The 27,834-nt window shown below is 39.0% G+C and overlaps 1 protein-coding gene across 2 annotated transcripts in view; it reads right to left on the bottom strand.

Moving 5' to 3' along the window:
* Positions 1-27,834, bottom strand: part of STAU2 (staufen double-stranded RNA binding protein 2) — a 163,141-nt gene that overhangs the window by 107,977 nt on the left and 27,330 nt on the right. For both annotated transcript variants that reach the window (XM_009272647.1, XM_009272648.1), the window contains exons 5-8: positions 17,449-17,608; positions 12,234-12,341; positions 6,074-6,286; positions 2,111-2,248 (exon numbers count right to left, since the gene is read on the bottom strand). In XM_009272647.1, coding sequence (XP_009270922.1) covers positions 2,111-2,248; positions 6,074-6,286; positions 12,234-12,341; positions 17,449-17,608 — 619 coding nt within the window. The remainder of the gene's footprint in view (positions 1-2,110; positions 2,249-6,073; positions 6,287-12,233; positions 12,342-17,448; positions 17,609-27,834) is intronic.

Here is a 27,834-nt window from a genome sequence, read left to right as displayed (position 1 = left end):
TAATTTTATTTTACTTAAGTACCTACTAATTCTAAACACAAAGAAGAGGTTGTAAATAAATAATAATGATCACGAATATCCCTTCAAAGTACATATAAAATTAAACAAAAAGTTTCGGCTACCTAAGACAGAAATATTAATAATCTTGAAATAAAAACCTTGTCTTCTGTGCAGTTCCACAATCGCAATTAGAAAATAGCCAACCCGCTACAAGTTTATATGCAATAAAATTGAGGGACTTTAATGGGACAAGACAAAATGATAATTTATAACGTAGCTCACAATAAATCAATGTGCTGCTATTTCTCAGACCTGTAAAACTGGTTTAGCTATTATTATAACCTCTATCAAGGATTAAAGGTCTGACTACAAAGAGAAAGAGCTTTCTGAAATTAACTTTGGGAACAGAACACCAACTAATGCTATCAGACGTTTTCTTCTGTTTATCTAGTGGTCAGGACAAGTAATTGGATCCATTTCATCACATCTAAACTTGCTCTTTGTGTGACAGATAAAAATGAACATATTATCTCTGGATATTTTACTTCCACATTCAATTAAATTAAATGAAAACATTGTTTAAGTAGTTTATACAAAGGCTTTTTATTCTGATAACGTTTTTTGCATGTCATAATGAATCCACTGAGACTTCCTGAAGGCAGGAGAAAAAGCAGTATGATTTTAGTGTGAAAATATCACAAAAGGGTAAAAATGGGGCTACGATGTTTAAAAGTGTACATAATAAAGCAACTGATCTATGGAATTTCCTTGACTCTTTCTTTCACAAGTCTTCCTAGACAAGGGAATCTTCTACGTATGCGTTGCTTTTAAGATTTTTTTTTTTTTTATTCAAACCAAAGATTTTGCCATTATTGAGACTCCTCCAATGGAAAACCAAATTCTCAGCCCATCTTTCTAATACTGGACTGTGTTACACAGTCTTCTTCTGATGCCTCACACAACCATCTCTAACTGTGGACACTCCCACGAGGGTCTGGGCAAGGGAAAAGGGATGGTCTGTGATAGGATCAGTCTTTTTCAAATACTTTCACGTAGCACAAAAAGTTGGAAATCCAAGTTTATGCTCATAAATCAGATTCTTCAACAAAAAGGAACCTAATATCTTCTTTTGCTTCAGAGAGAAAAATAATAAATCATCAAGAAAGACCACTGAGGTCCAAGGCAATGAAGACTGCTAGCCTATCTTGATAGACGTGAAGGAGGGACTTAAAGATTTAAGTGAAAACATAACTAATTTTCTGGAGAAGGAGGTGCTGGAACGGCATAAATTCTGCTTGTGATCAGAAGTGACATTTTGGTGTGGTTTGTAGACAACAAGTCAAAACATGTTCAGGTATGCTGTTCTGAATTGTTCTGGCACAAAATTACCCCTGAGTGAAAACACAAGAGAAAAGAATTCTTTCCTGTTCCTAATCTCTCTTAACCTGCTGTTGTGCTATCTAACAAAATATCACGGTTATATCAAATCTTTGTGAATGTTCTCAATTTAAAAATTAAAGAAATATTAATGATCTACTGTTTCTGTATTAGGTCCAGAGCCTTTAACTGGACAGGCTAAAATACGTGATGGAAGGCTTTTTTTGTGGTATTTCAGATATGAACAAAGCCACAAAGAAACTGAAAATCTGAAAGGAGTTCTTACAAGATTTACTTGGTAATATGGAGATATTCATATCCATATTTCAGAATACTTGTTTGTATTGCAATCCTCTGATCAACAATAGCAAAAAAAAAATTTTTTTTTTTTTCAAAAAGAAAAATAAAAGTAAATAAATCATGAACCAACAGTAACATCAGGGATAAAGACAGAAACCATCAGATGAAATAAAAATAAGAGGAGTATAAAAAAAAGCAAAACCACTACAAGAAGAGCATCTAGAAGGCACATAACCTAATTGCCATTTGTTTCACCAAGAGAAAGAAGTTCAAACTGGATTTCCGATACTGTATTTCATACTCTTCTTGTATAACTGACCGTAAAGCAAAGAGCTAAACACAGAGGGATCTGCTTCATATTATGCCACCATTTTGCTTGAGTTTGAACATAACATAGCAAGGGCATTATCTCTAACGTGACAGCAGATGATACCTGCATGACAAACTCTCGACGGCGAGGCATTCCTCTCTCTGAAAGAAGAACATACTCTGGCTCCTTCTCCTTTTTGGCCTGTTGGATCTGAGCCAGACGACTGATGGGATTCATTCCTTGACCATATTCTGGTCCAGTCTAAAACAGGTTTAAAAGAAAGAACCGTTATTTCAGCATATATCCATCCAACTATTACACTGCTTCAAGAAATCATTTACTAGGGTTACCTCTTCTTTAACACTCCCTTTGAGAGAATAAGAAGTAAATTTCTTCCCATCTTCTGATCATGAGACAGAAGATAAGAATCCTCAAGCTCAAAACTGTGGCAAAAAATATGCACCTATTGTCTGCCACTGCTGCAGGTAGCGTGCATACGTAGCATCCATAAGCTACTAATACACTCATCTATCTATGGAGGTCCTATGGGGATGGATGAAAATTAGCAGATTCATCAATCAATTATATCTCATTGCCCTGTTTCTATGACCTTTCCCCCTAACCCCTTAAAATAGGTTGCTACAATGCTGGAACATGCAGTACGCTAAGAAGAGGTGGGATTTACATGGGGACTAAAAAGATTTGTTATATAACAAGGAAGCTGCCTCTCTCAGCCTTCCTGCCTTCCTTCTCAGCCCTCCTGCCTTCCATCCTACAATGCAACTAAAGGTGTAGAAGGTTTACTCTGTTTGCGTGTGATAAGAATTCACCTTCAAAATACTTTTATGTAGTAAAGCTAGAGGAGTATCTCCAATGGCTAGAAATATTGCATATTGAGAGTCACCCACGAAGTATTTCAAATGCTTAACAGATAGTAATCCTCACAATAACATGTCAAAATGTATGGCTGGTGGGGGAATTGATCTGATGGAGGGAAAACAAAAGGACTGAAAGACTGGTCTGTCCAAGATTACACAGACAGGTGAAAAACTACAGTTCTTGCATCTAGTTCTGAAATCCTTTTAATCTGTTACTACTCACATGGAAAATGCTCTCCCAAAGCAAATAGCTATGAAAATATTCGTTTGTAGATCTTAAGGAGAATAAATTAAGACCCCAAAATATTTATCTGAAGTCATATTTAACTGATTTATATACCATAACACAAAGAACGAACTTGCCAGTGTAAACGGCATTTGAATATAGAATTGCTTTTATGTTATTGAGATATTTCCTTTTCATGAAGCCATTTACAGGATAAGAGAAGATCAGCAGTCATGCTGTCATGCTCGTTTGAGCTTCTCAAATAAGAACAAACAAGTGGTCCAGAACCTAAAGAGATGACCAGCAACCAAAGGCAAAGACCAAAGAGGGATATTATATTAAGAAAGCTGTGCAGCGAATCCTACATAGCGTAACTGCTGACGTTGTTAAAGAAGATGTAGGTGAAAGAATTAAGACAATGTCATGCACAAGGGCAGCTGTGTGGGCAAGGAGCCAGGCAGAGACAAAACGCAGAGCAGGCTAAATAAAGTGCAGGCCATAAGATATAGCCTCATAAATATATATACAAATAAAGAGAGGTTATTGTTGTCACTTGTTTTGATGCTCAAAACACATGCAGGTTAACTTAAAAGAAATGGGCACACTGAAAGCATTTCAGAAGTTTGGATATTCAAAAAATAAAAGCCTTCTACATATCCAGGTTATTTTGACTATTAATGTCTCTTTCTAACATGGCCATCTTTGGATAATTCAATTTAAGATCATAATGGTAAACGGTATATGGTAATATGTTATTATACCCTTAGCATCTTTCTTGAGCAAAACTTACCAAAATGAGACAGCTAGACCCAAAAGCTTTTTCAGATCTTGCAGCTTTCAGATCTTGCAGATTTAAAGCTGCATTAATGCTGACAGTTTTGCAAGAAATAACTTTTTATGCTCATTTTTTCCTAGAAGATTTTGAGAATTAGATCCCCAGAATTTCAGTAGGAGACAGGTATCTAATTAACCTAGTTTTTTTTGAAAAATCACTCATTCTGTTTGAAAGCAAATGAAAAGAGGAAGATGACAAAGTCCTGTGTACATTTTCCAAACCCAGTTTTGCACTCTCGAAAGTATTTGCTTATTTTAGATGGCTTTTCTGTTGGCTGCTCCTACAGAACTCTGCACTTGGTGTACTCAGTATAGATTTCTAATGGTCACACTTTTATTAAAACTAAGTACTTATTTACTTATTTTTACAATCCATGAATTTAATACTCGATGAGGACTGAATTTAAGCCATATTTAAAACTTCAGACTATGCTGGTATAATGCTGCCCAGCCTAACATAGAATCATAGAATCATAGAATCATTGAGGTTGGAAAAGACCTCTAAGATCATCGAGTCCAACCGTCGACCCAACACCACCATGCCCACTCAACCATGTCCCTAAGTGCCTCATCTACACGTCTTTTAAATACCTCCAGGGATGGGGACTCAACCACTTCCCTGGGCAGCCTGTTCCAATGTTTAATCACATAATGCAATCCATGGACATAACATAATTCAGAAAAACTGATTTTTTTTTTTTTTTTTTTAAACTAACAAGAGGCAAATACAGAAAGAGATTAAATTTAGGTCCTAAAACTATATTCCAAAGCACAGGTTTTGGACATGAAGATTTCCTGCTATTTCCTGCAGTCTCGAGGTTCCTGATCTGCATATTATGGGGCAAAAGTGACTCTGTAACACCAGACAAAACGTGAGCAACTCTCCACTGTTATTTACACCGGCCTAAAATGAGTATGAAAGGCTATTAATGTGCCCTTACATATACCTCATATGACATCACTTTGGATAGGTGTAAATGACTACCCAACATGTCAGACAATAGAAAACCACGTACAAAGAGTTTAACTACTTCCTCACAAAATAATACTTCCTAAAATAAAATTAAATATAGAAGTTTTTGGCCACTTCCAAAGCCTCGTCTTCAGCACTGAACATATGACAAGTTAATCTGATTAGTTGTTCAGTGCTAAGATTAGGTAGTGATGCTTCATAAATGCACGGACACTATGTGGCTGCTTTTGTTAGATCGTTTGGAAGACTAATTACTTCAGATGACCCTTTGGTTTTGTATGAATTTAGGAGGAGTAGACAAACCAGGGCTAGTCACCATAGACTGTCTGAATTGTAGAAGTAGCAATAAATCTACTGCCACCAAGAATAAAAGCACCATTTAAGAAGCTTGAGCTTACAAGAATCCAGAGCCTCTAAAAGAAGCCTTATTAGTGCAGCAAGAAGCATATTAATATCCTCTGAGACAGGGCATGTTTTAACGGAAGGATGGTTCAAAGTCCACAAACCCTCCAAGGGCTGGTCTCCAGTCAATTTCCTATCTGTATTTGAGAGCTAAAGACCATTATCAAACACATGCTAACCTTAACACAGGCACATGAAACAAAAAAAGTATTGTCCTTTGGTGCTTGACAAGTGACACACTAGGCTGAGATGTCAACATACTCTTGGCCTTCTTTCAAAAACCAAAACAAATTGAAGCCGAAGCCACAAAACTCCCAAATCTAGCTCTACGAGGGGAGGAAGCTGGACTGTGTACCATTTCTCCATGTATCTACTATTTCATATATCTCTCTCCCTCTTCAAACTGGGGAGGGAGGAAAGACCAGGAAGAGAACCACCATATAAGCTAGCAGGGCCTCCCAGAGGAGACGATGCTAAAAATTCACTTGGCTGTACAGAGCTGCTTAGAGGATTTGATCCTCCACTGGACTCAAACCAAACCCTTGAAGACTTCAGTGATGTGAGCTTGGTTTTTAAGCCAAGCACCTTACAAGCCATTATGTTTGAGAATTTCACAGCGTTCTCAGAATTTAAAAAAGTACTGGCATATTAGCACAGGCAAACAACTAACAGTATCAACAGAAAATGACAAATAAGCCTTTACTGATTTAAAATCTGAGTAACTGTTACTTTCTGAGCAAACATTCTTGATTCCGTCAAAGGCGGACACGTACCTTCAATATTGTTTTTGGACGTTTTTTAAAGTAAAGTTTTGGCTTTTCAATCACAGGAAGAGGAGGAAGTTTCTTAAGTTCTTGTAGGACAGCCATTGCAGCACGTTTCTTTGAGAGTTTCTTACTGTTGCCTTCTCCTTCTGCAGTGAATTGTCCTACTGTGACTCGTGTAACAAAGCTCTTCATGTGAGGAGGTCCACTTTCTTTAATCACCTTTTAAGCGAAAGTAACATTCAGTCAAATCACCCTGTAAGAATATAACTTAATGTTTGTATCTCTGCAATGTACTTCCTACTAATGCAGCTTTCCTGCTAATGGAAGATGGTTTTTCATAAAATGTGGACAAGTATTAATGTCAGTACCAGGCTTAAGGATAGAAAATTAAGCCTGAATAGATAAAGTAAATCTAACCATCATATTCAGTGTTTTGCAGAAAATACAGTAGACCTAAATTTTCAAAAAGATTTATACAACAATAACACAATACGCAACAATAATGCATATTTAAACCCAGGCTGCTATTTTTATCCTTGCAAGGTGCTTCACATACTAAATAATTTTAATTCATGAAGGTCTGCCAGGCTTTGGCTATTTCTCTCCAAACAACATATTCAAAACTATGTTTATATGGCATCACTTCAACCCGTTTGTGTTTCTTTTCTGTTATCATTAAAACATAGCATGTTCACGCATGGTCTGAAACTTCAGTCTTAGAGGTCTGTCTTTTAACACTGTTCTAGCCGCAGGCAGCATGCCTGCTCGCAACTCTTACCTTGCCAGAGTACACAACTCAGAGCGATATCCCATACATTTGAAAGGCTGCCACAGTCTTGCCTCCATGACTGTCAGCTGTCCCTCCCAACAGTACCAAAAGGAATTATCAGAAGAGCCACCATAACTCACACAAAAGCCAATCAGTTCTGAAAAGTTTCATTTATTCATTCCTTTCCAAACATATTCAGGATTACAATGAGAAAACCCATTTGAAGTACTTCTCCATTATTAAAAGTTACAATAATACGGAAAAAAATGAAGTTCTGAATGCTGTACCTTCCTTTACCTCTTTTTCTGTCTTCATTTTTACACACACACACATCTCCTTTTAGAAGGCTATACTGTTGGGATGCATTCACCAACAAATCACAGCACTGCAAGTGCAAAGAGAGCCATCTCTTCATGTACGCACCATTGACTGGTCTGGATAATGTCTATGAGGAATTAGAGACCTCATTTGGGAAAAGGTTCAGCTATTTTGTTTGATGGGCGGAAGCAGCTACCTAATTTAATCTTTGTTACATGTAATGTGTATAAGGAGACATTAGAGCATCTGACAGGCACCTCTTTGTATTATCTTCAAAATCAATACAAATACATATTTTTTCAGTAGGTGCAATTACATCAAACCATTTGTTGAAGAAGTATAATGCCTGAGTGCAAGGGAACTGAGGTAAAGGTGCTAGGGCCTTCTTGGTGCAATAACTGTATTTTTAATGGGCTGAAACCTTCAACCTTAATATTATTACAACATGTTTTGTATTAAAGTTCTTTTTATCAAGGTCATGTCCCTTGCATTATTTAGTTTTGCTGTTACACTGTAATGAGGTCTCCTTAGGCTTGTATTTCTTTTTTAAGCTCTCATTTGTGGCAACTTCACCCAGCAAATACAATTATCACAGCATATATCAATAAAAAGACACGAAATGAAAATTAACAGACAACTTTGTCCGCATTTTCCCAGAATAAGATGACATCTGTGCCAGCATGGGATTTTTCTGTTGTAGTCCAGGAGTGTTCCCACTCTAAGATTCCAGGTAATAATTTCAGAAGTGTTTTCAAGGTTGCCTCACTTGAGAGTTGCCCACTAGTGCTTCACCACGCGGGAAGGCAGCGGTGCTTTTGTGGCACTGATCCACACTGAACCATGGGAAGCTGCACTGCCCGCACCAGAGCTGGGACGAGCCCAGCACCAGGATCTCCCGCTCTCAGGCACAGCTGGGCTTCGTATCAGCACTGAACACCTTCATTGCACTGCAGTGTTTCCCACTCTGTTTTAAAGGCGTATCTTAATCCATCCCTGTACACTGCTATCCAAGTATTACAACACGTTGGCTGTAAAACATGGCTAAATTAACCTTACTGAGGTCCTTAATCTTTATGTGGTCTTACTAATACCACTACATAGGTGTTTCTCCTTACCCGCAATATAATGTATTAATAAAATATACAGGAATGTCTATACTGACCAGATGAAAAAGGAAAAAATAACTTGCTTAAGAAATATAATTGCTGAGTTCCTAAAACATTAGTTTTATATAAGTTTTCTCATATATATATATAAATACACACAAATATATATATATGAAAAAGAATGTTAATACAAAACCAGATTATATTTTCATATACTTGAAAATATATTTCTTAATATAAAACTAATGTATGCCGGTGTGTTTTTCATCTTTTAAACTTTTAAGTATGTGACACAAGGTAAATAATTGCCTGGAAAACATTCAAAACTGTTTCTTTGTTAGTATGCAAATGAAAAAAAGTCTGTGTTGTCAATGGAATGAACTCCATAGGATTCAGATGGGATCCGGATCAAGCTATACATCCAAGTTTGGTAATTTAGCAAAAAAAAAAAATTACCTAACAACATTTTTGGTTAACCGCAGATTTTATATCTTTTTACTCCACATGATTTCAAACAGTTGTGCTATAAGCCTAGGGACAGAAAACACTAAAAAGAAATTCAGCCTTTGCTATCCAAGAACACTATATGCATTAGTACATTAAACTATTTCCTCAGTTGAAAGATACGACCCGTGGACCAAATCATGGCTAATTTAAAGCTGAGAATTTGATTAAGGGTGACAGTTCAATACACTTTTCTTTTTCTGTTCCACTGATTTAAAGAATAACTCCAGCAAGAGAAAACACATGGGGCCAAAACACATCTAAGGTCAAGTTACATCAAGAGTGAATTTGGCTCAACTTAATGAATCATGCTGACAAATGAAAAACAGCAGTACGATTACAACGAAAGAGCAACGCTGCTTCAATTATTAATAAGACTCCAGGTAGAAAACTCAAAAGGTTACAACAAGATTACATGGACATCAAAAAAAGATAATAAAGGAGACAAAAAGCAGGTCAACAAAAGCAGGTCACCTACATCCACGATTATTTAGAAATTTTAAAACACCAGTATATTTCCATGTGCTTGTGCGGGCAGACATACCAGATTTTCCCAGTTTAAAAAAAAAAAATAAAAAAGGAAGTCTGGATGTTTTATTAAAACTGGAGTGAGGAAGGGTGACCATCATGCAAAACCCAAGTGAGGGCTACTCAGTATGTCAATCATCCAGTCTGAAAGCCTTAATCCCCAGGAGAGCAGGAGCCAGATGGGTGTGAAACTTCCCACTGAGAACTTGCTCAGTCTCCCAGAATCAGCAATTTGATCTGTTCCTGGTTCAAAATACAGAATCTCTGCCTCGCTGTGATAAGACTGGGACACAAGAAACTGCAACTCTTCTTCCCAGCAGAACACTGGAAGGGGATGGAGGGGCAGAAAATTTGCTTGTTCAGGCACTCTATCCCCTCGCTCCTGATATTGATAATGAAAAAAATATATTATTGTATTTGCTATTCTAAAGAAAGAACACTCCAATCCAAAGGAAAATACTGAAAATAAAACAACAATCTGAAACACCCCAACACATTCTAATACCTGAAGCTGTTGACCTCAGTTACATCTTCTAGGCTCACCCAACTCCTTACTGACAAGTCAGAAATAAAAAATGTATATGTTGCAAGAGAACCGGAAAAAAGCAAGATTTTAGCCTGCTGTCAAGGAGGGAATAAGAAGCAAAATGACCATTTTACAGGTTTCTAACAATTCCTACAGCAATCAGTTTTGTATCCCTCCCTAAAAATTGTTCATTGAGAGTCCCACAAATGCCTTAGAGGAGTTGCATTTTGACTTAAAAGTTGATGAATAAAGGTTAGCTAAGGATGCACCAGTGGGAAGTTTGGAGTAAAGCTTGTTCTTTGTTAGAATTGAATGCGATTTAATAGATAGAAATTCCTTAAAACTCATCCTGAAGTTCCTAGGCAATTAAAACTAGCCATACTACACAAAACAGGACAGACGGAAGAAACCCACGGGGTTCTGCGTGCTCTCCCTATTTTCCACCCCTTGTGCAATTCTGAGGACATGTTTACACAGAACTTTACATATCTTTATCACCATTACTTAGTTGCATAACACAGCACTGTTGGAACATTGGCTAACGCTTCGTCAGATGAAGAAAAGGCAGATCATTTTATAGCTATCACACAAAAAAAGCTAGAGAAAGCTTTGATGCCTGCCTGGAATAACACAAAACCATTTGTAAATAAAATCCTATTAGAAACATCAGATCCTGGGGATTACCCATAATTGCTTAGCAGTTTTATTGAAATATAAGCCAGTACGAAGTTGAATCAAAACTCTATTTAAGAATGTCACCTATACTTAGATTTAAAGGCAAGAAATAACACAAAACCTGTCAAGGAGAGCAAGAAACTGTCTTTTTTCAATGTTGTTAACATTCTTTGGCAAGTGACACATTACACTTTTCCTGTACTAAGTATCTCTGCCTTCATTCTTTCCTTACCAAATGCTCTCCCTTAAATAAGCTGAAACAGAGGAATGAAGTTAAGAAGACATTCAAAGCGCTATCCCTCTTTTCTTTCCAACCTCCAAGCTATTCTGTGACCCGTGACCATTCATCTCCTTGTATTTTAGTGGATTGATTTGTATGGAACTATTCCAAATACTTTTAAATACTTAAGATAGAAAATGATGTGTGAAAACTGAAACGTTAATTATGAGCTTCCTTTTTGAAATACAGGCATGTGTTTCCATTATGTCTGATCTTATATGAGAGTTATGTTCTTTCCACGTAGTTGCAAATCGATACACCAACACCCCCAGATACCCCAGTTTTATCCTCAAGATTTTACATTCTCTTAACTTTCTAATTAGTCCATATTACATAGACCATATATATGAAACATATATGCATTTGTTATACTGAGGAATTCCTTAGTCATAAACAATATTCTTTGTCTTTGGCTCTCTTACCTACCTTCTGAGAGATTTCTCAGATTTCTAAGAAGGTCCAAATAACTCATTTGGCATTGGCCGACTCATGGATATGGGCCAAACATGTCAGTAAACTGCATACAGCACATTGTAAGGCATGCCACAGCATAATTTATTTTTTTGGCATGAAAATATGTGCCTATACTTCAAAAGGAAAAAGTACTGCAGAAAATAACCATCACGAGTATAGGTACTACCCACGTCCTTCATATATACTCAGTTTAAATGCAAAACAAAAGGCAGAAAAATAAAACTTTAAAGAGCCACTGACTTTAGCATTTTCTGCATTTAAAAAAAAAAAAAAAGAAAAAAAACCAGCTTGAAAGTCTGGTGGTTCCTACCACAACGTTAGATTTTTACAACCAGTTTGTGTAAGAACTTTCTCATCGGAAAAATTTTCCTGTTACTATCACTCATTCTCCCATAGTTAGTTCATTGATAGCATTGGAGCTATTCCAAATATTCTTTATTACTTAAGGTAAACAAAGGTGTCAGAAGCAGGTTCATAGATAAAATCATATGAAATGAGAAAAAGAAAAAATCATGAAGGCTTAAGGAGAGATAGATAAGGAGTCAAACTGTGGAAGATAAAAAGATACTCATGACTTTCCGAAAACAGCGTATCGGATGCGAAGCGTTTCAATGGGAACTTCTGTAGTGTATGACTGCCTACAGTTAAAGGAAAGACTTTGGCTGACTGTTTTGAAGATGATTTCAAATCAGATTGAGCGTGGCTACTGATTCTAATCCCACAGCACTATACAGAAGACGCTTGAATTGTCTTTCTGCCATTCACTTGTTTGCAACCAAATATTAAGTCTCATACTTCTGAAAGAGCATCTAATTTAATAGTAAAAACTCAGTGTCTTAGACTCTGATACACTACCAATTTTTTTTATACCTTGCATGAATTTAAATGTCATATTCATAATGTATTAATATTATTAACTGTGTTGAGGTTTAGTGGCACTTTTTTTTAATACTTTCTTCACAAACAGATAAATATGTAACACATACCTCAAAACTGACAGGTATATTGCGCTTCAAAGCAATTTCAAACACTACACTGATCTCAGACTTGTTTGCATCTTTATCTTCTTCTGATTCTTTTCCTGTTTCTCCATTCTGAAAATGAAGAATACATAACCATATCACAACTTTTAGAAGATAAAAAAATATATGCTTCTCTCCCGATTTCTCAAAGACTTTTGAGTTCTCCTGTCATGCTGTAAATCAGCATTTGTACATCTGTCTCAGCACTCCATTATCAGACACCCGCTGACCATGAAGCCATATATAATGCACTTATGCTTCATAATAAAGGAACACATACACATTAATTGATAAATTAATGATAGATGGCAAAATAACTTCTATGGATTTTAGTCTTATTAATGACATGGATAATAATCATCTGAATACACATTTCTTGTGTCGAACATGAGGATCAAACAGATCCTTTGACCTGTCGCTCAGTCTCTCTGTGGGTACTCCCAAGCAAGGAAGATGTCTTCTGTACTTCTTGGAAAGTACAGAAGACTGTACTTCTCTCAGAAGAAATTCAGTGAATCACCCCCACACTTTGACTGGGTCACCAGGTTACAGGTGTCCTCAGCAGGTCCAGCTGGTTAATGGCCCCTCCATCGACTTCCCTCTGGGAGTTATGACCAGTGTGAAAAGGTAGTGACAGAGAACAGCTTGCTCAACACAGAACATTATTTATTTATCCATAGGAACATAACAAACAGAGAGGCTAAGAGATAAAACAACAAAAGACACATGCAAACATTATCCTGCCTAAAATTCAGCTTTGCTTTGCACTTTAGGTAAGTCTTATTTTTCTGAGACAACCACCCGCATGGGGATCAGTCAAAGATTGCCTTCTGCAACCGCTACCTTTTGGTGTTTGTCCCCCAGGCCACATCTTCCTTAGTTCTCAGAGGCTGCACTTTCAGCTACTTTCAAACTGCAAAGCCCCAAATGTTTCAAACTGGGATGTCTCAACAACCATGTAACCTTGGCCAGGCTCCTTATTTTTTATTAGTGGAGGTAAACATCAAAGAAACTTGGGCTGAATTAGATGGATTCCTGCAGAATTTCCATCTTACATAACAAAGTCTGATCTAAATCTTCAACCACCAGCATAGCTAAAAAATCCAGATACTGAAGTTATAAAATAACATTAAAAAAGCATTAGGTTCTTCACATTAACAATGAAATTTATCAATCTTTTATCTACCATTTGTTAATTATTAATCTTTAAGATAATGCAGGACCAAAAATGCAGCAGTCAGCTACAGCACGCAGACTTGGAGGACTTTTTGTCTCATTAAATTTTTGCAAAATTTTGAGTCTGAAAAAGCAATTTACATCCCTGACATTGATCTGGAGCTAAATACAAACCAAAAATTTACACAGTTTATAGAATCTGCTGAAAATAAAGGGTGCAGTGCAAAGCAGTAACAAGGGTAGTTAGAATGAAATTATGTAAGGACCTCTAGCTCACTTCATATAATGAAATGTAAAGTCCCACTGAAATCAAGAACGTAGGTCATTATTTATAGGACAGGAAAAGCATTGATTCAGTGAAGGACCTAGGTTCACTGGGAAAGATCAATTGAACAGAGTTAAAAGGGCAATATTTAACAGTAAAAATATATTTTGGGGATATAAAGAACCTCAAACATAAAGAGTGGGGTACTACTATTCTGTAAAAAACCTTAGTGAGACTCTTACTCAGTATTGTATTCAATTAAGTTTGTGTTTTATAAAGGACACTGATAATCTGAAAAGCTGACAAAAAAAGCCACAAGGATGAACTACTGATTAGAAAAAATAACTTTACACTAAGACACTACGGAAACAACCAGTTCTGCAAAAAGATTCAAAATTACTTAAGCATAATCTGTAAATGTATATGGGGAGAGATTTTTGATATCTGTTTGTCACGTTTAGCAAAGATAAGAAAATAGCAATTAGATAGAAAATGAAGCTAAGTGAATTTAGAAGAAATACCTTGCAAATTATCTTTGAAATGGGTAATAATCAATCACTGGCATAATTTACATAAAATAATATAAAGCCCACTGGACTGTCACCAAGCCTTTAAGTCAAGAATTTTTAGGTTTTCTAGCTATACTCTAGCTTAACCAGATATATAGAGTCTAATGTAGAAATTACTGTTTAAAATGTCATGATTAAAACAAACACATCAGTCCAGAAAATCCCCGATTGTCCCTTCTGCCCTTACAATTTCACTCCTTGCATATTTTTCCACCAAACGCAGTAGAGAGCCTAACTGTGAGTGGATACTAGGGAGGACGATAGACTGTAAGGCTTAGACCTCAGTACTGAGCAATACAGTTTCAAGCCTTAGTCATGTGACTTCCCTAAGGAAGATAAAATATGTTCAGGAGTGTCTCAAGTACTTTGGATTTAAATTTGATCCTCATTCCACAACTGACACTTTAATTGTAAGGCCTTTCTCAGCCTCACATCTATGAGACAGCAGGGGCGCTTTGGCAGACACACAATAGCTCTTTTATGAAAGCAGGTTCACATGCACCTGTAACCCTGCCCTGTTTGCTGATTACTTCTTGTTTCTGCTCACCTTACGTTCTTCTGAACGTTTGCGCAATGAAGTATTAAGATGGCAATATTCCTCTTCAATGGTTTAATATGGATAAAAAAATGTATCCTTAACTAAGTTAAAAAAAAAAAAGGGGGGGAAAAAAAGGGTCTTTCGAAATGAAAGAAAAATATACAGAAGCCTGCATTAAGCAAACACGGTTATGAAGGCCAAAGGTAAAGCTGTGTATTTACTGCGCTATATTCCATGGATCCTATTCCAGTGAATTTCACCGAGTTACTAATGGGATGCAGGGCTAGATCGGTACGAGCAGGTTTGTCCTCTCTCCCCTCTCTGCTCTCATTGGAAGCACAGTGGCAGTGACTGGGAGAGAAAGAAGCTCAATCAGTCATGTAATTGAGGCCAGCCAGACTCTAATGTATACTGGCTTTGATCCACGCGTGATGTTTGAGGAATGGTGAATCAATCATCTTCCATGGCAGACCCAAGCAGGTCAGTTCTGCTGAAGAAAGCAGAGTTTTACTGAGCTGGACCATGTCCTATCATGAGGGCACATCCCACCACTGCGTAGCAGCCCTGCGTGCACTTCACACGACCAGCAGCAGGGAGGAGCCTGAACCTTGGCACCATGAAGCCCTTAAACTCCACTTCAACCAACCTCCAGTTCTCTGGAGAGCTACACTCAGCTCCACGTGCAGCTCTTCGTACTCCATCATGACCTGGGCATAGTGTCATCTCCAGCCTTCTCCAGTCGCCTACAACTCTAACGCATGAAGTGACAGAGATGTTTCTTCATGACTAGCCCACAACCAGCTTCCTTTACCCTCAGCATGATCCAGCCACAGAGGTTTTCCTGACTGAGGACTCGATGTGGTCTCCTAACCACAGACACCTGTTATTGAGATCCTACAGTATCCCAAGTGGTCTTCAACTGTTGCACCAGAAACTCACAGTGCTCCCACAGGTCTTGCGAGCACTATGTGAATGTCTCAGCTAGTCTACAGTATTGTCTCCTGATAAGTTGTCCCTATTTTTCTCATAGCTAACTGTGGATTTGATTCAGTTTACATATATAACTTATGGTGGTGAAGAGAAGAATGAAGTTACTTCATTAGCTCATGAGAGAGACAACACTACAGTATGCTACAAGAATTTAGGAAACTCAATTTGCCATGACTACATCTTCTAAAAGCCTGCACATCCTAACAGACACTGATGTAAATAGACACTAAATAGACCCAATTAGGCAAGAATGTTAATTAAAGATTTTATTACTTTTATTAGGTAAATTACATATGTACATAGGCTATGAAAACTCAGTATATAAACCAGGTACATATCCATGCTACTTATATATATATTATTTACTTCCATCTACTACTTACTATCCTATGCACTTAGTGGTTTAATTCCATTCTGATTAATGGATATCTTGAATTCAAAGATTCTTTTGATAAAATATAATATTAAATATATTATTTTCAAAAACTAAGAATACGCTGAGCTAAAAATATGTTTCAATAATATGAAATTTCCACTCAGATTTGTGCTAAGGATTCATTATCAACCAATACATTTGTCTGGAAACCAAAAGAGAAAGGAAGGGAATTAACAATGAGAAAGGAAACAAGGATTCCTCCTAAGACTTTACATATTCTTTTTTAATAGCTTTCCTGTTAAAAAAAAAAAAAAAATCAATATTAGTTACAGTACGTGATTTTGAAGAGAATTTCCTGATCCAGAAAAATAATATCACAAAACAAAAGGGTGAGTCAAACTCTCTTTGGATCAAAAGGAGGACATAGACGCAGGGTGAGGCAGGAAGAACAAAGATTTTTTTTTTAATACAGAAAATTATTTCCATTCTTAAAAAGCAGCTCAAAATTACCACACAAGACACTGAAGATACTATTAGTAATGTTTTGTACTGTGCACAGGGGTTCAACAGGCATCATCAGAAAGACTGTACAAAATAAAAAGATTGTCTCCTCATGCATTTATTTTGGCTTATTTGACTGGGCAACTTTATTACATTTGTCCTTTCAATTTGCAAAGAATATTTGGAGATTAATTTTTCTGATATTTTTTAAAATATGACACAATGTTTTCATTTTTAAGTAGCAATATACACCACTTACAAACACAGCAGTGAGAAAGCTAGCTATTTAAAAAAGTACTAAGTAGCTAAAAGCCTAAAACCATCAGATAGGTGATCAGTAGCTGTCAGTGAGCTCCGTCAGGTTCTTAGGTACACTGGGGCAAGTCATTTCAACTGTAAAGATCACATTCAGAGCACAACATACATTCAAGATTAATAATTCATTCTCCATGAAGCCACTGATTAAATGGACATTTTCTCCACTTTTGGTATAATCTCACATATTTTATTTTATTTATTTTATTTTATTTTTTGCTTCATCACTGTTGACAATCCCATCTTTAAAATGCCTACTTTTTTGTTATTTAAGTCTAGTTTCATGTCAGGTGTGCTATTATAAAGAAATAACACTAACAATTTGTTAGTATTGCTTCTCTAATTACTGAGGCTAATATGAAAAAAAAACCCACTAAAAATTAAACATTGAAAAACTGGCAATTAAATATCTTAACATGAAGATTAGGAACAGTTTTCTGAACACAAACCTGAGGTAAATTTTCTGGAATAGGTTCATTCTGGAGAGCTTGAAGGGCCTTCATTGCAGCATTATGTCTAGCAGCTTGACGAGTCTTTCCTTCACCAAAAAACTCACTGTTGCCAACAGTTAACTGGACATAGAAAATTTTAGGCACTGGGCAGTGATACCTGGAAAGAAGTCATGAAAAGAAAACAGCAATACAAGTTATGAATTTTAACCATCAATTTTATGTAATATAGAGCAGTAGTTAGGGATACAACATTATCTTTTCTCACAGAGTAAGAACTAACACTCAAACACATGACTGCTCCTCAGCCAGACCGTCGGTAACTCTGACAGCAGCTCCTATGTGCAAACCAGCTCTTCAACGAGCTCTACTATACTTCAGGCTAACAGCCCAGCTCTGCTCTCTTCTTGGTTTGAGTCTTGAGAAGATTAAACCTAAGGAGGACTGAAAGCTCCAGTGGAAGCCGTGCCTGGGAGGCAACTCCTGTCCCACAGGAAAGTAGCATGGAGGAAGAAGGATTGTGAGGTCTCTCATCTGAAACGTGCCGACATAGCTTAGCTCTTGGGGACGATAAAAAGTCAAATGGCAGAGAGTGAGGGACCTGGACAATGTACTTCTAGCCTCTTTTTAAAGCTCAAGTATTGAAATTGTTGTAGAGGATAAGAAGGGGTTCTCTTCCAAAGCGTAACAGAGGATAGGGAGAAGCTCTCCTCCAACACTGTAATAGCCAAAAATTTTCTGGGCACTGAAAGAAAAGCAGTAATCACCACCACATTGTTTTCCTTTTTTTTCCTTCCTACAGAAAAATTTCCAAATATAATGGCAGGGTTTGTTTTTCTGAATATGTCTGAAAGGCACCAAAAGAAAGATAAAGCAAAAAATCAAACATTTTCCTATGAACCGGCACAGCTATTATTCCTCAAAGAAAGCAGTATCTTTATTCATATCATCAACTCCACATCTCTATTTTCAGTAATAAAAATAGCTAACCCAACCCATACTCCCTACCCTGAAACCTGTCTCTCGCTAGCAGCAAATGAAGAGATGTAATGCTATTCTTGGGTTTGGGAGATCCTGTCACAGCACTGTGACAACTAAATGTAAAAGCTTGTCCACATAAGCAATTTCTACAGAAAAGAAGTTATTTCCCTCCCAGACTCGGAAAAAACAATTCAGCACAGATAATTAATTCTAGTTGCTGCTAAAATTATAATCTTTTAAGAGAACATTTCCAAAAAGTCCTCTAATTATATCCTACATAGGTGAGGGAATTTGCTTCATACTCTTCGCTCTGTGGTCTAGTCTGCCTGTGCTCCTTCCTCAAACAAAGGCTTTTCTAACACACTGGAGATTTAGTCCTTGGAAAAATATATACCTATCAGAAATGGTTTCTCATTTATGACAAATAACTTGTACATATTTTATGGCAATGTAAAAAAGCCCAGTATTCCAGAAGCGTGGCCAAAAGCTAGGTCTGTCACAACAAAACGAGAATCACTCAAAAGCACAGCAACAAAGTACTACATTTTTCTTCTTCCTCTTAAAGGACCCTTATTAAAGCATGCTCTCTCCATTTTCATCTGTTGACATGGATGGTGATTTTTTTTGTATGAAGACTTTCTGACTTTTCATTAATAATTGGAACAGATTTGTTTCAACTATAAAACAAAATAAAAAGTTTTTCAGATAGCAGCACACTTCAAACCAAAACAAGTGTGAATAAGCACCCCAGTCTCAGTGTCCCTGAACTTTGTGCCTAATTCTAAAAATACATTTATATGGAAAGAGCAAAACCATAATACTGGCTCCAACAAGCCTCTGGCTATAGGGCCTTGGAGGGGTGAGCTAAGTTGCCTTTACGACATGCAAAAAGCGGGTATTTACTTTGCTTTCCTGTTTACAGTTTAACACAGTTATAGGGAATTATTAAGGCCTGGAAATGCAGTTGCTTATGTAACATTTTCATAAAATTATAGAATAACTCAGGTTGGAAAGGCTCCTGGAGGTTATCTGGTCCAACGCATTGCCCAAAGCAGGGTCAAGCTCTGAAGTTACACTGTCTTGTTCAGGCATTGTCCAGGGTATTGCGGATATCTCCAAGGATGAACTTTCCGCGACATCTCTGGGCAACCCGTTCAGCATTTTGACCACTCTTTCTGGAAGAATGTTACAAAGCTCCTACATGCATAATGAAACTGAAGCACCACGGTGCCATTCGTTAACAAAGCAGCTGTCAAACCAAAGAAACAGGTAGTTCAAGAACGTTAATTTCTATGCCATGCCACTGTGTCCTCCGTTGCTTCTGACATATAGCATTCACCTTCTGCCTCCCTCTGCTTCTAAAAGGTACAAACACAGTACCAAGACACTATCAATGTGACAAAATCTACAATAAAAAAGTACAGTGGCTTCAGACTGAGATTTACCTCAAAAAGAATGGTAAAGTGAAAGGGAGAATTTCACCCTTTCCCTTCACTTAATGAGTGTATATAAAATGCTTCCTGTATCAACATTTTCCTTAGATTTATTAGTTTTATTTGGTTTGCAATATTGTTTTAGGGAATATTAAGAATAAATTTAGGGAATATGCAGGCAATAGATGTAAACAATACCTTGAAAGAATTTAAATCTAAGAATCAGGAAAAGGCCTTTGACACCAAACATAGGTCAAACTATATTTCCAAAGTGAAAAATATTACAATTATTTAAAATCACGGGAAAAATAATTAAAAGCTTCATCAGCATAGTCACCATCAACTCCACTTCTTCCACAGCTGGCTTAGAGCTGTCTGTCCCTGGCTCTTCTACACCACTAATGTGATTCCTCTGAAAGTCTTTTCTTAGTTTACCACAGAAACATAGAATAGTTGAGGTAGGAAGTGACCTCTGGAGATCCTCTAGTCCAACCCCCGCTGCTCAAAGCAGGTCAGTTAGAGCAGACTGCTCAGGGCCACTTTCCATTGGGTTTTGAGTACCTCCAAGGGTGGTTGATTCAACAACCTGTCTGGCAGTCTGCTCTGGTGTTTGACCACCTGCACAGTAAAAAAGTCTTTTCTTATGATTAAATGGAATTTGTTGTATTTCAGTTTGTGCCTCTTTTTCACTGGATACCACTAAAAAGAGCCTGGCTCCACCTTCTTTACTCATCCCCTTCACGTATTTTATACACATTGATAAGATCCCCCTGAGCCTTCTCTTCTCCTGGCTAACCAGTCCCAGCTCTCTCACTCTCTCCTCAGATGAGAGATGCTCCAGTCCCTTAATCATTTTAGTGGCCCTTCACCAAATTTGCACTGGTATGTCCATGTCTTTCTTGTACTGGGGAGCCCAAAACTGGACCCAGCACTCCAGATGTAGCCCCTTACCAGGGCCGAGTAGATGGGAAGGGTGACCTCCCTCAAGCTGTTGACAACATTCTTCTAAATACAGCCCAGGATGCTGTTGGCCGCCTTTGTTGCAAGGGCACATTGCTGGCTCATGTTTAACTTGGTGTCCACCAGGACACCCAGGTCCTTTTCCGCAAAGCTGCTTTCCAGCTAGTTGCCTCCATTATGTAGTGATGTATGGGGTTGCTCCTGCCCAGGTGCAGGGATTTGCATTTCCCTTTGTTGAACTTCTTCAAGTTACCGTCCGCCTACTTCTCCTGCCTGTCGAGGTCCCTCTGGATGGCAGAGGAGCCCTCTGGTGCATCAGCCACTCCTCCCAGGTTTGTATCATCTGAAAACTTGCTGAGGGTACACTCTGCCACATCATCCAGATCATTAATGAAGGTATTAAACAATACTGGCCCCAGTATTGACCACTGGTGTACACCACTAATGACCAGCCTCCAGCTACACTTTGTGCCACTGATCACAACCCTTTGAGCCAGGCAGTTCAGCCAGTTTTCAAACTGCCTCACTGTCCATTTATCTAGGCCATACTTGACGAGTTTGTCAATGAGGATGTTATAAGAGACAGTGTCAGAAGCCTTGATAAAGTCAAGATAAACAACACCTGCTTCTTTTCTCTCATCCACCGAGCTAACAATCTCACTGTATAAGGCTATCAGATTGGTCATGCACAATCTTACCTTCTTAAATCCATGCTGACTACTTACAGTGGCCTGTCATTCTTAATATGCTCAGAAATGGTTTTCAAGATCATTTCCCCCATCATCTTCTCAGGGATTGAAGTGAGGCTGACTGACTTATTATTTTCCCAGATCCTTCTTCTTGCCCTTCATGAAAATAGGAGTGAAATTTGCTTTCTTCCAGTCCTCAGAAACCTCCCCAGTCACATCAATCTTTCAAAGATTATCAAGAGTGGCATCCCTATGACACCATTCAGCTCCCTCAGCACTCATGGGTGCATCCCATCAGGCCTCATGGATCCGTCCTGTCTGTTTAAATGTTCCCCAACCTGATCCTCCTCCATCAAGGGTAAGTCCTACCTGCTCCAGACTTTCCCACTGATGTCAGGGACCTGGGACTCCTGAAGGCCAGTCTTATCAGTAAAGACTGAGATGAAGGCATTCCGAGTACCTCCATCTTTTCCATGTCCTTTGCATCAGGTCCCCTGCCCCACTCAACAGTGAGTCTCTAGTCTTCCTTTTGCTGCTGTAGAAGCCCGTCTTGTTGCCCTTCACATCCCTTTCCACATTCAACTCCAGATGGACTTCAGTTTTCCTAACCCCATACCTGCACACTTGTACAGTGTCTCTATATTCATCCTGGGTCACCTCATCTGAGTCACAAACCCTGTTTGAGTTTAGTCAGAGGTTCCTTGTTCATCCATGCAGGCTTTCTGCTGCCTTTGCTTGACCACCTGCATGTCAGGATGGATGGTTAAACTGTTCTTGAGCTTGGAGGAGGTGAAGCTTGACATGCTCTCCTGGACTTCTCCTCTCTTCAGGACCGTATCCCCTGGGATTCTTCCAAGCAGGTCTCTGAAGAGACCCAAGTCTGCTAACCTGAAGTCCAGTTTGTGATATGTGGTATTTGCCTTGTTCTCTCAAGATCCTGTCACTATCTCGTGGTCACTGCACTGACCCCAACCTTCACATCCCTGACCAGTTCTTCTTTGTTTGAAAGTGTGGGCTCCAGCAGGAGTGCCCCTCCTCACTGATTCCTCAATCGTCTATGTCAGAAAGTTGTCACTGATGTACTCCAGAAACCTCCTGGATTGCTTGTATGCTGTAATGTCCCTCCAACAACATACTGGGGTGGTTAAAGTCCCCCATGAGGACCAGGGCCTGTGGCCATGAACTTTCTTCCAGTTACCTGAAAAAGAAAAGACCTCACCTACTTCTTATTGATCATTCAGTCTGTAGGAGACACCCACCGCAACATTGCCCGCATTGGTATGGCTTCCAATCCTGACCCATAAACTATCAGCTGTCTCATCACTCATCCCCAGGCAGAGCTCCATGCATTCCCACCGCTCTCGCACATAAAGGACAACACTCTGCCCTTGCCACCCTGGTCTGTCCTTCCTAAAGAGCCCATATGCATCGATTGCAGCACTCCATTTGTGTGAGCTATACCACCATGCCTCTATGATTCCAGTGAGGTTGTAGCCCTGCAGCAGCTGCACACAGACCTCTCATTCCTCCTGTTCGTTCTCTGTGCTAAGTGTGTTAGTGTACTGACACTTCAGATAGGAACCCAAGCGTACTGATTTCCCAGAAAGGGTATAAGGACTTCCTCCATCATGCTGTCCTGTAGGTTTTTCCTTACTTGTGTGCACACACTTGGGGTGGGACCCCTTCAGCTCTGTTTTGTTGGTTTTAGGGTCTCTCCTGTCAACATCATCCTTAAGTCTTTGTTTACTAAATTGGTCCACCACTTCCTCACTTGGTTATAGGTCAACTCCACTCTCCATCATTGTAAAACTCTCTTGACCAGATTGGCCAACCTGTTGATAAAGATGCTTGCTCTACTTGGCCAGGTGGATCCTGTCTCTTTCAAGCATGCCACAGTTGTAAAAATCAAATCTCTGTAGTCATGCTTGTTATGCTCCACGTGTCCCCTTGCAGTATCATTGGTGGCACAATGAAGAACAGTAGTAGGTAATAGTCTGAGGGACAGACAACCCTTGGCAGTCTCTCCACAATGTCCCAATTCAAGCCCTCGGTGAGAAGCAAACCTCCCTGCACAGCAGGTCAGGTTCACAGATGGTGGTCTCCATCCCTGGTGGTAGGAAGTTGCCCACTATTATCACTTGCTGCTTCCTTCTGGTGCTGCTGCAGGACTCAGGCTTGGCTGGATTTGATGCTTCAAGAGCTCCCAGGCCTTCATCTGATGCCATGGCTCTGAACCTGTAGTTGCAGATCTGCAGGTGGAGCAGAAACCTTCCTCCTGGTGCCAAAAGTTACAAGCTTCCAGCCTTTGCCATCACAGGACTCCCCATTTCCCAGCCCAATAAGCACTGATTCTCCATGCTCCTCCTTTGGTATGGTTGGGGGTTCAGACTCTTGTACCTGCAGGCTCTCAGAGAAGATCCAATTGATCTCTTACTCATCAGCTCTAGTGATGTCAGCACAGTTTGCTGACATCTTCCTGCATCTCCTTTACTTGGTAATAGAGATCCTCTGACAGTGCACACTCCTGCAGACAAGACCACTGTCTCCCCATCCCAGTTTCCAGCACTCCCTGCAGCTGAAGGTCTGGAGAACTGCATCCTCCTTCTGGAGCTAGATCTGACTCAAGGTCTCTGATGTACCAGGGACAGCTGCTCCAGATGGTGCTAGGAACTGTGCCATGTGGTGCATTACCACCACTGCTGAGCACACACACGCTGTCCTCAGCAGTTTCTGGCTCCCTTCTGCATGAATTGCTGTGCGAACTGCCGCATCTGCTGGCTGTCTCTGGGAGCGGTGCTCTAGGCCCTGCACTTATATGGGCTTCTCCCCAGTACCTGCTGAAAGGGTGCTTGACTCTTTCTAATCATGAGACAGCTGGAAGAAAAGCTCAATGCAGCTTTTGATCAGGAGCAGCTGACAGAGCTTGCTGGCAGCTGCTAGAGCTCGCTAGAAGCCACAGCCTCCTGTAACTATCCTTTCCCTGCAGCAATAGGCACCCTCAAGTTCCTCAAAGAGTTCCCAGGAATCCTCCCACCATCCCAGAAGTTCTTGGAAGATCTAGAACTAGAGCCTGGAAACCTCTGCATCTGTTGGTTGTCTCTGTTAGCTGCAGCTTAGCACAGGGTAAGCTCTGTCACACAAAAGCAGTAGGCACCTTGATAGCACACCCTCCTCATTATTCACAATCCTTTTAAATAAAAAGAAATGTGGTAGTGCTGTTAGCAACTACCTTTTAGGGTAGTTTTAGGGATTTAGGGAAAATACAACATCCGTCAGAAGTTCCTGTTTCTTGTTGAGTTACTAGACCTACCTTTCCCTCCATTACATGCAAAGGAGGAAAGCACATGAACCTTAATCCACTTTATAAACTCAGATTCCATAGTTACTAGACCTACCTTTTTACATGCAAAGGAGGAAAGCACATGAACCTTAATCCACTTTATAAACTCAGATTCCACAACAGGCCCTCCCTTTTTCCCTCCCCCCTCCCCACCTTTTCTTTTAAAGACTGTTTAGGGAGCTATTTATGTGATAATATGGAAAACTGATATTCAGCCTGTGGCTCTAGAGCCTCATGCAGCTCTTTGGCATCAGCAGAATGATTAGGCTTTTATATGGTTTTGATTAAACTTTTCTTGCTCTGCTTGGCCTCAAGCAGAGTTAACAGAGCAGTGATAATACAAACATTGCCAGGAAAGTGCAAAGGAGCACCTGAAATCCTCAGAAAATGGAATAAATCTGTGAGGATATTGGCTTCTCTACAACATGGAGCGTGTCAAATAGAAACAAAACATCCTCCTCTTTTTCAGTGGTGAGGACAGAGACTGTATTAACAAAAGCCTTAAAACTTATCACAATATTACAATCCGAAAGTACAGTGCAATGATTAAACTGAGTTTTAATACGGAATGAGTCTGCATCCTGAAGATGCACACTCATGTAAGGAACAACCCCATGCGAAGTTAAGATATCATATCTGCCACTGACCATTGAACAAACCTTCCCAGAATATTACATTTGAGTTACTAAAAAGGACTGAAAACATTAACAATCTTGGGAATATTTATATAGAATTTGCTGATTATTATGCAATAACATCCCAGCACAATATTTTCCACAAGAACACCTAAACGTCAGTCCTATACTCCTTAGCCCTCTGTCACTGTTCAGGCAGAGGACTGAAACAGTCAGGATTTCCAACAGCAACGCTTCACGTACGGACTCATTAGGTTTCTGAAAGTTTTAAAACTACCTACATTTAAAGAATATTCATCTCCCTGCATTCTACATCGCAGCTGCAAAGGCTAGGATTTTTCTTTGGAGAAAATTCTTATGTAAAAAAGATTCCCAGGTGTTATTGGCACACTCCTCAGAACATAAGCTGACAGACACATCCATGTGACAGAAGACTACAAGACTGGAAGACAACAAGAGGACACGTGAAATCATACATTCAGTTGGAAGAAAAAATGTGATAAAGGATAACACTTTAACAACCAGTCACATATAACCTATTAAAACAAGTTAATTTTCATCTGGCTCTTCTGAACATTTGAGATTCTTAAGAAGATCCCTCAAATAAGAGGTCTGGAAAGCAGGTTCTCTGTATTTCCTCTAACTTTCATAGCATCAGAAATACACTTTTTAGCTAATGCCATTGGTATCACTTCAGAATAGTCAACCTGAAAAAGGATATTTGCTCTATGACTGTGACCTTGAATGCCAAGTTTCAGCAATGAGCAAATATTTACAACTAGTTATAAACCCCTAAAAATAGGGGTTCATAACAGAAATGCTGACAAACCTTAACTAAGTTGGTGTGAGCGGGCGCCACTATAATTAAATAAATCACCAAGGTCTGTTGACAATTAGAAAACTCATTTTGGTTTGCCACAGAGACAAACAAAAATTCTGTTCATTATAATTTTACTGGAATATGATGTCATAACATGTAAGCATACTGAAACAATCTGCTGCTTTTCTAGCCAAAATATTAATTGCATACTAAGGAGCCCTTGGGGCCTCTTCCTTTTTGGCCATCAAATACACACACACAAAGACAAATAAAGTATTAGTACATACGTTATGTGCTCAAACTGCATTTCCTGCATTTCTCTGGATTCCTCAATGGCATAAATGTTTCTGATAAATATCGTTACTTTATTCTTAGAAGGGGCAAAAAAACAAGTGCAAGCTGCAGCTCAAGGAAACCAGGAAGTTTATTTAGATTTAGCCTCCTTTTCACTGTTAAAAACTACAGTGAGGTTTTGTCTAAATTCTAAAGGCCAATGTATTCTTCACCTATATAAAAAAGAACAAATAAACCCAATCGCTTCCTCACTACAGAAGTGTTATAGGAAGTATTACTCTATTCCCATTTCATATTGCAAAATGAAGAAGAACAGGGACCAGTCTGGGCAAGATGAGGGCCACTAAAATACGAGATACAACATGGCACAGGAAAGTCATTCTTCAGATGCCAGCTCCGTGCTGAAAGGGTCATTCTCTGCACTTTCTCCCTCTGGCTCCTTTTCCATACCAACTCAATCAAGCTGGCAGCCCTGCTGACACTGCTTAACCAGGGAAATGCTGTGAGCTTTGCAAGGGGAGGGATAGAGAGCCACAGACTGTGCAGGGGAGTAGGAAACAGCACTCGCTGTGAACATCTTTTTCTCCGTAACATTCACAATTTCTCTAGGGGAGCAAGTTGCTTAGTGCAGCTGTTCCCTGGCCATGCCCTATTTTTCTAAGCAGTCCATTAGCCACGTGCATTTCTTACAGATGTGAGTTCTATGTTTTGAAGAAGGAAACAACCAGTATAGTCACTTTTGTCTTCATACAGTCCACCTTCTGGTTCTTTCAGCAGGTCCACAACAACACCTGGGAACAAAGAGGCTCTCTTTTCCAAGTACTCCTTTTCAGAACTACAGTCCATTATCCCTGATTCAGTCTGGCTGTCCTCTTCTAGATTACCTCCACATCCTCCAAAAACATTCTTAATGTAAAGCGAGCAAGACAAGGCACTATGTATCACTTTTAGCCAAACACATCCCTTATTAGATGGAAAGATAATTTTCTGAAATTTCTATTCAGCTGATTTATTTATACAGCCTATTACTGTTTTCACCTTTCTAATGTTGACCTCCCCTCAGCTACATAGATGAGATTTTAAAAAAAAAATCAATCATGTATACTTGTCCCAGATTATCCTTCATTTGAAAGATGGTTTTAAACTGTAATCCGAATCTTTCATAGAATCATAGAATCATAGAATCATTGAGGTTGGAAAAGACCTCTAAGATCATCGAGTCCAACCATCAACC

The sequence above is a fragment of the Aptenodytes forsteri genome, unplaced genomic scaffold (assembly GCF_000699145.1).
Source record: "Aptenodytes forsteri isolate BGI_AS27 unplaced genomic scaffold, ASM69914v1 Scaffold62, whole genome shotgun sequence".
Classification (NCBI taxonomy): domain Eukaryota; kingdom Metazoa; phylum Chordata; class Aves; order Sphenisciformes; family Spheniscidae; genus Aptenodytes; species Aptenodytes forsteri.
This window is presented reverse-complemented; position numbering and strand designations above follow the sequence as displayed.